The sequence below is a fragment of the Pantherophis guttatus genome, chromosome 4 (assembly GCF_059756535.1).
Source record: "Pantherophis guttatus breed Tessera chromosome 4, ASM5975653v1, whole genome shotgun sequence".
Taxonomy (NCBI): domain Eukaryota; kingdom Metazoa; phylum Chordata; class Lepidosauria; order Squamata; family Colubridae; genus Pantherophis; species Pantherophis guttatus.
The window spans coordinates 61,169,536-61,184,546 of record NC_142066.1 but is presented as its reverse complement, the minus strand read 5'-3'; the positions used below and the strand labels follow the sequence as shown (position 1 = coordinate 61,184,546).

Below are 15,011 nucleotides of genomic sequence, written 5' to 3'. Positions count from 1 at the left end.
TTATATGTAAAATAAAAATAAATGATAAATATTTATTTATCAAATATCAAGTATGCTACCAATTTTATTATGACATAGCAGGTTGTCTTTAAAGACAATAGCTGTCTTTACAATACATATAAATATTTGCTTGTTTGTTTCAATTTGTATGACCATTTATATATCATGACTCTAGGGAGCTAATAACAGTTAAAACACAGCACACAATATAGTAAATACAAATTAACATCCACACGAAATGTATATATTACAACGTCTAAGAAAGAGAAAGAGAGGAGAAATATGAACATTATAAAAACAATGACAATACCCTAAGCCTTATCATACTAGGGTTTTTTTGTGTCTTTGAGCCAGTGTTGACTCCTAGTGACTGTCTGGACTAGACTCTGCTGTTTTGTTGGCAAGATTTTCAGAAGTGGTGCCATTGTCTGCTTCCTGGTGTTGAACAAGAAGAAATGGCCCTGGCCCAAGATCACCTAGCTGGCTTTGTGCCTAAGGCAGGATTAGAACTCAGAGTCTCCTAGTTTCCAGCCTGGTGCCTTAAAAGTTACATTAAACAGACTATCCATAATAAATGAATATATTAGAATGCAATATTCTTAGAGCAATGTATATCCCTTCAAATGAAATTCAAATCTGAAACTCCCTCCAGAATAATTCAGTCTTCATTATTTTCTAGAAGGCAATGAATATGGCAACTAATCTGTAAACCACTCAGAGTCACTTGGATAGTGTGATGGGCCTAAATTTGACAAACAAACAAACAATTTACAGGAAAATGTTTCGATGTTGTTGGTACTACAATTGAAATGTACAATCTCCTTGCCATGATGCTCTTGTTTTCCTTAAAGATGAGATTACCAGGAGCTGGATGAATTGGTTCTGTTTGGAGGAAGTAGTCTATAAGATATTTTTGCTACCAAGTCTTATAAGCTTTATAGATCAAAATCAGCATTTAGAACCGCACAGATAAATTTATAGGCAACCAAAGATCGTGGGTATAATATGTTCTTGGTAGTTAATAAATACCTATCAGCAATTCAGACTCCTGCATTCAATACCAACAGTAACTTCTGGTTGATTTTCAGAAGCAGCCTCATATACATCAGATTGTAATAAATAATAATCAACCTTAGTCATGCTGAACCAGAAAAACTTGATTTAAAAAAGATACTAAAAAGAATTTAAAAAACAAGATTACAGAGAAAGGTAACATTGGGTTAAATCTTGTCTTTATAGAAAGACAGAGATAATAATAATAGGAGGTGTGTATGGCATGGTTGATCTGCCATGTTACATGGAGACAAATACTGTAGTGAATCTTCAAATAATGTTTTAATAAGCATACTGTAGTTGCTGCCTTCAGATTCAAGAAACTTTTAACATTTCCATAGAAATGACAACCAAGAAATTGCTTCAACAATAGCTGCAAGCACATTTGCTAGAATATAACATGCCTAAAATCCATCATTGTTCTAATAAATTGGACAGTTCTGATTTGATATGAATTTTGATAAAATTTGCACAAAGACTGAATTATCTAAAAGAGTTGTACTGAAATAATGCAGAGGTCTAGTTTTAGAAGGAGCTATGATTAACTAATCATGCATAAAAGGAAACATAATTCCAAAAAGAGAAGCAATTATTGCCATGTAAAAGAATACATGTGTGTGTTTGCATGACACTGCCTTATGGAGTTGTGGAAATAAGCATGCTTCGTTCATGTACTCCAACCAGTCTTCTTTGTAGATTTAGGAGATTGTGGACGAAAATTCCATTTAAGAGAAATTACTACATGAGCAAAATTAAAATATTGAATGTGAATTACAGCAATCTTCATTCTGCAGCAACAATAAAGTACCAAAAGAAGAAATGATTGAGACTGGAACTCAACTGAGATAGATTTATCTCCTTCTGCAACATATACATTTTCTTCTTCAGAGCAAGTAAAGTGGAGATAAGTGGAAAATGCCTTTCAAGGAGAGATAGTCATGGTCTATATTTGATAGTTATATCTGCAATCATTAAAACTCATTTGTCCATGATGACCCTTGCCTAGTCCTAAGGAAAGTGAGCAAATATTGCTTCAACATGGGTTAGTATCAAATATGGATCCCCATTGAGATCAAAGAAATGCAAGTTAATATTCAAAGGTAAGTCCTCCGTATATAGCCCAGTCTTCTTAGTTAAATCCAGTGATCTAAGCTAAGCAACCCATGCCTTCTTAGAATAATAGGTTTAGCCATAGCCTTGTGACTTAAACCTAACATGTGACTAGTCATATTAAGGTTTTGTATAACTACATGTTTCATTCTGATATATCTTACCCAATTTCCTCTTGTCCTCAGGCAAATAATTTAGGAACACTGAGGTTTTCATCCAAAAAAAAAAAAAATTAATTAATATCTCACCATGCTAGCTATGCATTAGGACAGATTCACTCGTTAAACTTTGGCTCATTGGTTGTAATTTCCTACTTTCTCTACCTGAGTGTACAGCAGAGATCTTTCTCTCTGATATTCCATATCTGATTCCACAATAGTGGAGTCCAGGATTGAATGCTGAAATAAAATTCCTGGATACAATATAATTTTCCAGAAACTTCAAAGTGGAGAATGCTATTAAAGGGTCCTTATTCCAAGAGCTCTTTATAGGGATTCTGGTTCACATCATCAGAACATTAATGCCTTTTATTGCCCATTGGCTGAACTTTTGGGGAATAACAATATTTAACCCACTTCAGAACACAATGAGAGAAAAAGCATACAAATAAATATTGCAGCTTTTTTTTTTTAAGAGAAGAAAAAAGTCATAGAAAGAAGGAAGAGGAAAGGCTGTGTTCCTTTGGAAAGCAAGAATAGTGAAATGTTCTTAAGTAGATAGAAAAAATGAATACTGAGCAGTGCAGCAAGAATGAATTTTAGAGAATAAAGAAAATGGAAAAGATGCTCAAAGTGCTTGAGCTAAGGAGCAGGAACTTAAGGAATCATAACATATGACAGAAAAAAAGAAAAGAAAACTGAGATGATGGATAAAACTGAGAAGATACTGTAAGGCTTCTCAGTGAGTTCATTTGCTTGCCAAGAATTGGACAAGCAAGAATTTTGGGGCTGGAAGAACGTTTTCTAAGAAGTCAGAAAATGGCAGAAAAGAAAAAGAGAGAAATCAAAGATGACCTTCACATTTGTACTTTTTTTTTTAGTTGCAGTTATCCAATTAGCTAATCAATCTTTCTTATCCTAGTTGCTGTCTAGACTTGATTGACTACAGCTGCTGCCATTTAGCATAACTACCACCAGCTGTAGATGATGGAAGTTGTAGTAACTTAATTGGGATTTGCTACTGGAGTTTACTACTCAAATTAGTGGCTATATCTGTTTTAAACAATTATCTGACTTTAGAAAACATGATTTAGGTGAACTCCTATAAATGGACGTAGAAACTGTATTTTTCAAAAATTTGTTTATATTACTTACAGTACTGAATTACAGAAGCTTTCCACAAATACTTAATCAAGCAAAATGTTGTTTTAAACTAAGGTAACAAAGATTAGACAAATTCCTTTAGAAAACTGGTTTAGTGCCTGGAAAAGTAAGAACTTTGGCCTTCTCTATTTCTAAGACTTTCTACTACTATCTACTCTCAGAAAAAATATTATCACATTTCTCTTAACTATTTTTCTACAACCTGAAGGATTCCTTTTACTATTCTTAGAACACACAAACTACTACTATTCTCATATATGTCCCAGTCATAAATGAACACATAAACATTTAGTTCCAGATACTTATGGGAATATACTTCCATACCTTTATGGCACATGACTTGCCAAGCAAGTCACATTGAACTCTGATGAATTAATCCCTCTGGCAACAAAGGAAAGAAAATAGCTGCCAGCCTACCACTTTCCCTGACCCTATCGGGCTATGTCCTGGAAACTAAAAACTAATCTTGATGGGATGAAAAAGCAGGGGCAATTGCACCTTTCAATCCATGGGAAAAGGCAATTTTGCCAATATATACTTTTACTTCAATTCATTCTGCAGGAGTTACTGGAAGGAATACTCTAAGGAAAGTCAGTTTGTGCCAGACATTAGTCTAGGAACCTGGGTGGATAACATGGCTAAGTTTTTAAAAAAACGTGACTGCATAAGTCCAGATAGAAGATCATTCCCTCATTATTGAGAAATAAATCTTGAACTTGAGACTGAATACAGAAATCTTCAAGTTAAAATTCCAAGTACACATTTCTCCAATTGGACACAAGTTATGGGTCCTATTAATTCTGACTATGCCACTGCTCTGCCTGTTTCTCATATCTGGAGGAAAAGTATGGTAAAAATAGCTCATCATAGGTAATTTATCTCTAAAAGAAAAAAAAAACCATAATACTTCCCAGGTTATTTGGATTACAACTCCCATCAAATCCAGCATCATGAGTGTGTAAGAATTCTGGGAGATGTTGTTTAATCATCCTTTAAAGTAATTATGTCCAAAGGTCAGCTAATTACAATCAGTATAATTAAAACATCACCTGTAATAACTATATCTCTATATAGTTGCATCAGCATTTTTAGGATAACAATTTTTCCAGTAAGTTTTTGTAAAAAGAAGGGGAAAAAAGAAATTTTATTTTGTATATCTTAGCTAACATTTAGGATTGGCAATTTTACTGTGTTTTTTTAAATTGCACTACTGGGTTGCTTTGGAAGAAACAACTTTATAAAAATGAATGATTGAACAAATAAATGATGATATATGTAAAATAAGACTTCCAGAATAATCTTAGATTATTTTGAAACATTTACAAACCAGCCATAGTGTCCTGGACAATCACAAAAATAATGCAGTAGTAATTATACCATAGTAGCGCAGGAGAATGCTCCCTGATGTTTTTCAAGAATAGATAAGGAAGTTCAACTAATAACTTTGAGATGTGAAGTAGGGTCTTCCTTCCTTACTGAAATCTAAGCAAAAGGAAGCCCACTTATTAATTGTCTTCAAGACAATGCTACAGGCACTCCATTACTGCCTCTTCTTGACTCAATTGTAACTAGCTCTCATTTATTCCATTTTGGTTTCAGAACACTTTCTCTGCTTCCCACATGGATCATCTACTCATCTTCTCTAATTCTCCAAATACGCCTCTAGAAGATAATTTGTCAGAGGCAGCATTGTTACTTTCTAATAAAAGTATTTCATTTTGATTCAGGCTTGATTTAAAGTTTTCTAGACTGGCCTAAAGATTCATTTTACACTACTTCTAAGCACAACTATATTTTCAGTGCCCTTTCCCCTTGAAAATGGGAGAAATATTGAATGAATCTGCCTCCAAACTGGTGAAAAACCTAGTAAGAATATAAATTGAAGAACCAGAAACACAAGATTTTAGAAATGACAGGAAAATGTATGTTAGGTGTAATACTCAAATACACCATGTGCAAATACTTTATGGAGAAAACAAGGATGTAAACACTTCAAACTTTGACCAAACTACAATCCAGTAAAATGACTGTCATTTGAATTGTTGTTTGCACAATGGAACTACAGTATATCTATCTTTACCAAGAAAAAAGGATTTGCATTACCCTCCTCCCATTTCAAACTCTCCACAAAGTCAAAAGGCACTCCCTTCCTCTCTCTTCACTATTCTCCTAACCATAAATATTTCCCACGTGTCCAAACTATCATCTTTCCAAACCAAACTGCTGTCCCAGACAAATATATTTCCAGGGGACTCAGGTGCCGCACTTTGAACTTTGTCTTTCATCTATTCAGGGTCCTCAGGAGCCCTGCTTGCTAAGAAACGTGGGACGCCCACTTTACCAACCTGCAGCTCGCACCAAGCCACTTCGACAGTGGTCTCCGTGTCGAGCCCTTTGTAAACAGTCTTGAAGGAGCCGCGGCCAATCTCGATGTCAAACTTGAGAAAGCGACCGTCCGGGGACGTGGCCACGGCCCGGGTCTCAGCCTCTTCGTTCTCCTCTTGCTCCCAGTGTTCGCGATCTTGGCGGCTTTCCGCGGAAGAGAGCAGAGGGAGTAACGAGACCGCTTCGGGAGAATTCTCGCTGCCTGCGGATCCCTCGAGGAGACCTCGAGATCTAGAACTCTCTAAAGCTGTAGCGAGCGGCTCCATCACCTCCAAATCCATGGGGTCGGGACCTGCAGTTACAGCGGGGGCCCCATCTTCGCTGTCGTAGCTCCTTAATCCAAGCTCGGACGAACTTCGACGGCTGATTTTGTAGGCTGATGCGCGGCGACCAGAGACCCCAAGGGTCGGAGGACGCTCACACTGGCCAGCATCTTCATCTTTGCCGCAGCTAGTCTGGTCCATCCTATCGGGCTGGGGCGTGAACGCTCCGGCACCGGGGCCCGAGTGCGAAACCCGCAGCATTAGCATCGGACGGCCGGACAAGAAAAGGCGCTGTATCGGAGCGCAACTGCTCGCCTACTAAGCCGGCGGCCAGGCAGCCGCTAAATGCGCTCGGCGGCGGCAACGCCCCCTTCAGGCCTGGTCGGGAGACCGCGCTGCTTTCTCCTCCCCTATTTTAACTAACCTGTTATGTTCTGCTCGCCGCCTACCTCTTTTTTCCCCAAGGGAGCCACAGTGCACTGCACCGACACGACACGCCCACCCCAGAGGGCTGGAAGCGCATACCCTTCCAAGAGGTTCTGTAAGCTCAGTAACTCGTGTGTTCGAGGGTAGCAAGAGGTTAGCAACGGGATATTGTGCTGCCGCTGCCGCTACTCCTGCTGTTTTTTAATGGGTAATGGAAATGCAAAATGTGTTACTTTTGCTTTGGGAAAACGCCTTTCAATGAAAAAGGCTCTTAAAATCCCAAGTGCGTCAATGGAGGCCAACTGCATTGTGATCGTCATTGCCTTCATATTTTCCTAGTTTTATGGCAGTTGACAAGGTAAAAGTTTGTGGGCAGAACAATTTCTGTATTCTCTGCCATGCCTTGACTTTTTGATGAAACCACATAAACTTGAATGACTCAAAATGTTTGCTTTTTAAAACAGGATTGGAGTTTACCAATCTATTTTCATTGCAGCTGATTTCAACCCTAAAAATACATGCAAATGCACCTGCAACCCCTGTTGTCCTATACAGTGATGGGACAGCGCTCCCAATCCTCCCCCCCTCCCAAGCCAAAGCTGCTTTTTAGGAACGACTACCACTTCACCTTTTTGCAGTTTAGTGATATGCACTGTTATTTTTCATCCATGAATGTGAGTCAGATACTATTCCTCAACAAATGAAAGATGAAGCTGAATTGTAACAGTTTGTTCAAGATTGTACCAAAAGTTTTTTGTTTTAATGAAATTTTGGCATCATGTCTTTAGATAGAAATCTTATCTATACTAGAACTGGGATATAGATTGCTTAACTCCAAATTGAAACTTGTAGGCACCTTGACTGTTAATGCATTTATTTTATGTAATTCTTTGTGGCTTACTTTTCCTGCATCAAAAGCCATCCCAGAAGCTATATCCTAACATACATGAATGGGGATGCAGGATGCAAAAAGCGTATAAAGAGAGATTGTTATATATATTTCTTCCTGGCCTACAATGTCATGGAAATCCCCAGTTAAGGCAGTCCCCACTGAACCTCTTAATGATGAAAAGTCTACTTTAGCTATATATCCTACATTACAATTAGCTGAACTAATTCCATAAATTGCCTGTATGTGGCATCAGACCAATTGGATTATAAAGGACTTTTTTTCTCAATTTCCACAGTGATTTCTTTTTAATCAGTCTTAGTGGTACCTGGTTCAGCTTGCTCAAGGCATTTGTGCTGTTGTTGTTGTTGGTCGCGAAATTGTGTCTGTCCCATCGTGACCACATGGACCACATTCCTCCAGGCCTTCCTGTCCTCTACCATCCCCCAGAGTCTATTTAAGCTCACGCTGACTACTTCAGTGACTCCATCCAGCCGCCTCATTCTCTGCTGTCCCCTTCTTTTTTTGCCCTCAATCATTCCCAGCATTAGGCTCTTCTCCAGTCAGTCCTTCCTTCTCATTAGGTGGCCAAAGTATATGAGTTTTATTTTCAGGATCTGGCCTTCTAAAGAGCAGTCAGGATTGATCTCCTCTAGGATTGACCAGTTTAATCGCCTTGCAGTCCAAGGGACTCGCAGGATCTTCTTCAGCACCATAGTTCAAAGGCCTCAATTCTTTGGCGCTCAGCCTTCCTTATGGTCCAACTATCACAGCCATACATTGCAACTGGGAAAACCATAGCGTTGACTATACGCATTTGTACTATAGCTGAATGCAAAAACGAGAGAGAACTGAAGGCAGAAGGCCAAAGAACGCATGAACCGTCCCTTCTCCCTGAGATTGCTGTAATTGATCATATATTTTTCAAAGAAATGCTTTGGCTTGTTCATTCTTCCAAGCATTTGAAAATCTGGGCATTTTTAGTAGTGTGATGCTCAGTGGTTACTCTTCAGTAAATGTTTTAAGATGAGTATATTATAATTTATAATTAGTATTTGCTTAGTTATATCTGACTGTTTTAGTGATTCTTATTTTTACATTCAGGTTATTTTTGTAGTATACTGGCTGCAACTCACAATCATTATTTTTTTGTAGGAGGATCACCTTGTCCTTGCAGGTGTATTTTCCTCCTCCACCCCTAGCCTTATCTGCTTATCTGCAGAACACTTCTTTCTCTTTGGGGCACACTTCATTCTGACATTTACTTCCTTGATTAACTTAAGAAGACTGAAAACTGAATATTTTGTAAAAAAAAATTGTTAGCAATTTAAAAAAAAATGTTTTCAGACAAGGAGATATTAAACTACTCCTGCTATTTGTAGTAACGAGAACTATACCATTGATGCAAATGAGAATTGTCATCAGCCTGGATTGGGAACAAATCCCCCCCTCCCCCGTGGACTGAAGCTTTGATTTACTTTAAAAGTAAGCACAGTCATTCAGAGAACCCTCAACTGTGTGAAGGGTCACTTTTAACGTAGCCGTATGTTCAGCCTTCATTTTGTGCTTAACTATGTGACCGCACCTGACCTTGATGAAATTATGAGCATAAGAAGACATGATCATGTAACGGCCTACTTTGTTCTGGGTATAGGCCAAGCTTTGCGAAGGCAGAAAGATGCTTTGGAGATTTGGCAGGAGAGAAGAACACACACACAAAAAGTGAAATAGGTTAACAAGTGAGAATATAGATATAAGTATGACTGGATAGCAAAGGAAAAAATGTGAGAAACAGCAAACCAAAACATTCAGTGAAGCAGCAGACCAGGAGATTCTTTATGAAGCAAAATAAGAATAAAAATGCTAAAAGCTAACCATTGGGAGGGGAGTCTTTTTCTGCCTGGATGGTAAACTCTTTGTCCTTTTAATTAAAATTTTTTCTTAGTGTCACCATTACTAATTGTTCTTGGAGTGAACTGCTAATATAAATACGGGGTTGTTGGGCTGGTAATGCAAATTAATTATATTGTTGTTTTTCATGAGATTTAATGGGTTATCTTTTATTTTTTAGATTTCAAAAATGAAGAAATGGAGAACAAGTAAGTTTATCTTAACGATATTCTTGGAGAATATAATCATCTTTGCTTATGAATTTTTTTTTTTTATTATTGAATTTGTATACCGCCCTACTCCCGAAGGACTCAGGGCAGTGAACAGCCATGGAATAAAAACATATAAATACAAAATTTAAAATAGATTAAAACGAATTAAATAATTTGGCTGAACAAATTTAAAACCCCAATAATTTAAAACCAGATTTAAAATTTCCATTTAAAAAGGGGAAAGACTTAGGTCAGGCCGGCTTGATGAAATAGGAAGGTCTTGAGCGCGCGACGGAAGGTACGCAGATCCGGGATCCTCCGTATCTCCGGGGGGAGCTCGTTCCAGATAGTAGGTGCCCCCACAGAGAAGGCTCTCCCCCTGGGGGCCGCCAGTCGACATCGTTTGGCCGACGGCACCTGGAGGAGCCCCTCTCTATGGGAGCGTACTGGTCGGTGGGAGGCTATTCGCGGTAGCAGGCGGTCCCGTAAATAACCAGGTCCTAAGCCATGGAGCGCTCTAAAGGTGATAACAAAACCTTGAAGCGCAGTCGGAAGACCACCGGGAGCCAGTGCAGCTCGCACAGGAGAGGTGTTACATGGGAGCGCCACGTCGCTCCCGTCACCACCCCCGCGGCCACACTCTGCGCCAGTTGGAGCCTCCAGGTGCTCCTCAAGGGGAGTCCCATGTAGAGAGCGTTACAATAGTCCAGACGGGAGGTGACGAGGGCATGAATGACCGTGCGTAAGGAGTCCCGATCTAGAAAGGGACGCAACTGGCGAATCAGGCGAACCTGATGAAAAATCCTCCCGGTCACGGCCGTCAAGTGCTCTTCTAAAGACAGCCGTGAGTCTAGGAGGACACCCAAGTCGCGAGCCCTTTCCGTGGGGGCCAATGATTCGCCCCCAATAGTCAGCGATGGCACCAGCTGACTATATCGGGACGTCGGAAACCACAGCCACTCGGTCTTGGATGGGATGAACCTGAGCCTGAGCCTTGGATGGGATGAGCCTGAGCCTGAGCCATTTTCTTTTCAATAATACAAATGGGAGCTCTTCTGCTTTGTTATCTGTTTGCTCTTATTAACAGAATAACAGAATAGTTGCAGACTATGGAAATGCTTGTTGTATTAGTCATAATTTCACATGTTCCTCTAAACTATAATGTAGTTGGTTTGCATTGGACAGTCTGAATGTAACTATTATGGCTTATAAACCAACATTTATAGGTTAGCATAATATGTAAAGCCAGCTGTTGTGGCTTATTCAAATCCTGTTTAAAATTAAGTTTTACTGGAATAAACTGACTCCAGTTAGGATAACATTAGAGTTCTTTTCAGAGTCAGACTTCACAGAAAGTATGAAAAAATAAAGGGGAGGGAAAAAGTCTGAAGGAAAGCAATGCCCAGTTACCAATATCTGGTAGAAGAACAAGAACATGTAATGCAGTTTCCAGGTATACTTGATATCAATATTTGAAAGTTATGAGGCAAACCCTTTGCCACACAATTGAGAAATGCCCAATTCATTCATTTCATTTAGATATTTTCTTCAGATTCTTCAGATACTGTATATTCTTCTTTCTCTGGTTTTATTTATAAGTATAAGGTTAGTAAGGCCAAGAAGCTGGTCTGGGTCACCAAATAATATTTATGACTGAATTTAATTCATCTAAGTAATTTAATTCATAAAGCTGAAATATAACAAAATTACGGAGGCCCCTTCCCTGTTGCTCCTTCTCCCTGGATGAAGGTCCCCTTTTCTTGCAGGAGAAAGCAGGAACAATTATTCTTAACCTCCTCCTGTCTGGGGAATGTTCTTCTTTTTCTGGCTAGAGGGAGAAAGTAAGTGTAGAACAAGGGTGCTCTGCATATAATAATGTAGTTTAGCTTCCCCAAACTTCCATGTCTTAAAGCAGGGATCCTCAAACTTTTTAAATAGGGGGCCAATTCATGGTCCCTCAGACTGTTGGGGAGGGGGGGGCGGACTGGCTGGGTGGGAATGGCTAGGTGGTCATGTGACTGAGTGGATGTGGCCAATTTAGCAGTCCATTAAACTACACACAAATTAAACTTTAATTTGTTATGTTCCTGGGGGTTGAAAGCAGGTTAGTGAAGGGATGTGGCTGCCTTGTGGGGGGGGATGAGGGACTTTGTGTGTGTATGTGTATGTGTGTCTTTCTCTCCCTCCCTCCCCCTCCCTCTCTCTGGAAGCCGGGGAGGCCAAAAATGGGCCCATTTTTGGCCTCGGCCTCCAAAACCACTCAGTCACCCAAAAACGGCCCCAGTTTTGGCTTCCTGAAGCTTCTGCATGTCCCATTTTTGGCCTCCTCGCCCACCAGAAGGGGGCCGCTGGGTAGGTGGAGTGATGTGGGCAGGGCAGCCTCGTGGTCCCATGTGGGCCAGATTAATGGCTTTGGCGGGCCGCATCCGGCCCACGGGCCACAGTTTGAGGAGCCCTACCTTAAAGGGATGGGTAAATTACCCAAACTACTTTCTACAATGAAGCGGAGTGACAGTGAAAGCAAGGAAAAGGATTTTATTTTCATTGATTTATTTAGTCGTGACTTTTTTAGAGTAAATTTCACTTAATCTGGGATTTACCAATATTAATCCAAGCCATGATTTCCAAATCCATTTCCAATGATGGATTCACATCCCGGTTTGCAATTAATCCTTAGCAGCAGCAGCCAGTCATTGGGCTTCCTGAGTGAGGCAAACAAACCAAATTATATCAACCTCTGTTATCCAATGTTATGTTAACTTACTTGAATCAAACTCTATGGGAAGGAATGACGCACATATATATTCAAATGTACACAAAGGTGCCCAGTTCACTCGTAATTGGAGGCTTAAGAGCATCAAATGGGCTGTGGGGACAGGTGCTGTTTATTTCCCAAAGCATCCAGTTCCAGGTGTTGGCCAGCTTCACATGTGATCTATGGTTATTACTGGCTCCCAGCAAGCAGACAAGTAGTCTGAACTAATCCCTAAGAGTGGCTGATCTGGAGAATAAGTCTTGGCATGAGGGACGACAACAGGAGACTTTATCATGAAAACCCTTGTTGGTTTGTTTAATTCACCAAACTGTATTTACTCAAAATAGCAACTGTGGCTGGGATTAATTTTCAGTTCCCTAAGGTCAAATTGTTTCCCTTCTACGATAAGAGGAAGGAAGAAGTAGGGAGGAATGGAGCTGAATGGCCTGCTCTGTTCTAATTCACCAAATATTCCCTGCTAAGAGAAGAGACATAGTTCATGGCACTTTGGTAATGGGCCCTGAAATATACAGAACAAAGCTGATGACTAAAAAAAAGAGCACATGCCCAGCACCCAAAGCTGCAGGAAAGTTACAACTGTGAAAGCCTGTTTCCTAATCTTATGAGGATTTTTATTGTTGTTTAGCATAAAAAATATTCTGCATATGCTCAGGGGAACTAATCTTTATGATCAAGTTTGTGGACTAAATCTTTGTATTGAAAAAAAAGCTTTGACTGATTAAATTCAGAATAAATCACAGTGACTTTTAAGAGGGTAACAGCAAGTTATCTGATAATAAATCAAAACCTTGTCTGTTTTTATTTGCTCTCAGTTCTAACTTCAGCCATAGAAAATTTTATCTGAAGTAATAACAACTGTGTGGATTTTACAGAACAAGTGGGACTTTTCTTGAATCAGGCAGTGATTCAAGAAAGGCTTTCACCCTCTAAAAACAAATCTGGTGTGATTCAAAACTTTTGTGTTAATGTTGGACTTTCCAAAACATCCTGGACTTACTTCAGTAGATTGCCCAAAACAAATATACTTTTATCTGCTAACAGAAATACGTTTAATTACTGGTAGTTCTATTACATTATAATGCTTACAACATATAATGTTATAATATATAATATATAATATTACAGCATAATGGACAGTGAAATGGAATGAATTGCCATTTAACACTATTAACACTCCCTTTCACTTTCTGTAACTAAAAATGTGTAACGATCTTTTTGATCAAGAAAAGAAAACACTAAACCATGCAAAGATTGGCCTTGAGAAAGCAAGCCAGAGTGTAAATCCATGATCCAGCATATGGTGGACTAAAACTCTTGCGACATATCATACAATCCCCTACCTGTTCTTTTTCGGGGTGGGAGGAGTTGCAGCCTATTACATGTAGCTTATTTATTCAAATTCTTTAGTAAATTTCCCACAAAACTGCAAAGTTGGAAATGTTGCAAAATTCCAACCTGAAATATAAAAATTTACTTTAAATATTATACTAACTTAGGTCTTATCAACATATTAAGGCAACACTTAATTTTATTATGTTTTGGAAAGTATGTCTCAGTTTTCACTCAGTTCAATCAATTCCCTAGATGACTTTGAAAAAAATGTTAAAGATTGTTGAATCAAAATAATTACTATTTTTCCTCACTGTTTTAAAAAACAAATATATACTGCACATTGTTCACTTCCACCTGCTGCCAGTAGTGTCAGCTGTAGGTCAGTTGATTCATTTTTTGTCATAGCTTCCTCCATTTGATTCAGCTTCCTACCCTTGGTGACATGATTCTCATCAGATATTGCAATCATTTTCATAAGTGATGTCTACATTAGTTTTTGTGCATTTGACAATCTAATATTCAAATTCACAGTTCCTTCTTTCTTTTTTACCTGATTTTAAAGCTCTGTCCCACGTTAACTTTGCTTCCACATGTCTAGTCTAGATTAATGTGTCTCAACTTTGGCAATTTTAAGATGTGTGGACTTCAGTTCCCAGAATTCCCGAGCCAGCGTATTTGAAATCCATACATCTTAAAATTGTCAAGGTTGAGAAATACTGGTGTAGATAAACAGCCATTCTCGACATTATTTGTGAATATACTATGTATAAAGAACCTATGGTCCTGTAAGTATTGTTTCAGCACCTCCACTTATCCCTCACCATGATCATAATTATCCTCCATCTCTGCACAACTCTTTGTACTTACAGCTCCAAAGTTTGATCTTTTCTAGCATATTTCACAGGCAAAAGATATTCCCCTTCTACACCTTGTCAATGAGAGCAGAGTTCAAACATGATTTGTTGCTTCTTCCTTTTCTGCTGCAATTATAGTTTTCCAACAAAGCTAGTTATCTGGATATCTTAGAGGGTAAATCTGCAACTCAAACAGGCAAGGGTCCTGTAAAGGAAGAACTTTGTACCCTGTGTCCCTTGCCAGTTAGAGTGGCCAAATTTTAAAGTGGGTAATGGAAAATCAGCAGTTTCCTTGTAACACGTGGACATTTATTTAACTCCCTTGTAAAAGTCAAGCTTTTAAAATGCATTTTAGGTGTCTCTGAATAGGTTACAGAAGAAATGTTTAACTTGAACAAAGAACCTTTTATAAGATGCTTACTTATTGATTCTGAATCTTTTCCTCAACCAAATAATACTTCCTTTAAAAAACTTCATTTCTCTCTTTGAAGCTTTGTGA

The 15,011-nt window shown here is 38.8% G+C and overlaps 1 protein-coding gene and 1 long non-coding RNA gene across 3 annotated transcripts in view; both read right to left on the bottom strand.

The window, feature by feature from the left end:
* WNK4 (WNK lysine deficient protein kinase 4) overlaps positions 1 to 6,624 on the bottom strand; it is a 44,873-nt gene extending 38,249 nt beyond the window's left edge. For both annotated transcript variants that reach the window (XM_034416198.3, XM_034416200.3), the window contains exon 1: positions 5,831 to 6,624. In XM_034416198.3, the coding sequence (XP_034272089.1) occupies positions 5,831 to 6,400 (570 nt within the window). In that variant the 5' untranslated portion in view covers positions 6,401 to 6,624. The remainder of the gene's footprint in view (positions 1 to 5,830) is intronic.
* Positions 6,625 to 12,070: 5,446 nt separating this feature from the next.
* Positions 12,071 to 14,694, bottom strand: LOC117665054 (uncharacterized). The gene is made up of 3 exons (XR_004591233.1): positions 14,526 to 14,694; positions 13,667 to 13,781; positions 12,071 to 12,252 (listed from the first exon to the last, which is right to left on the bottom strand). It is a non-coding gene; the product is annotated as an uncharacterized LOC117665054 (long non-coding RNA).
* Positions 14,695 to 15,011: the final 317 nt, after the last annotated feature.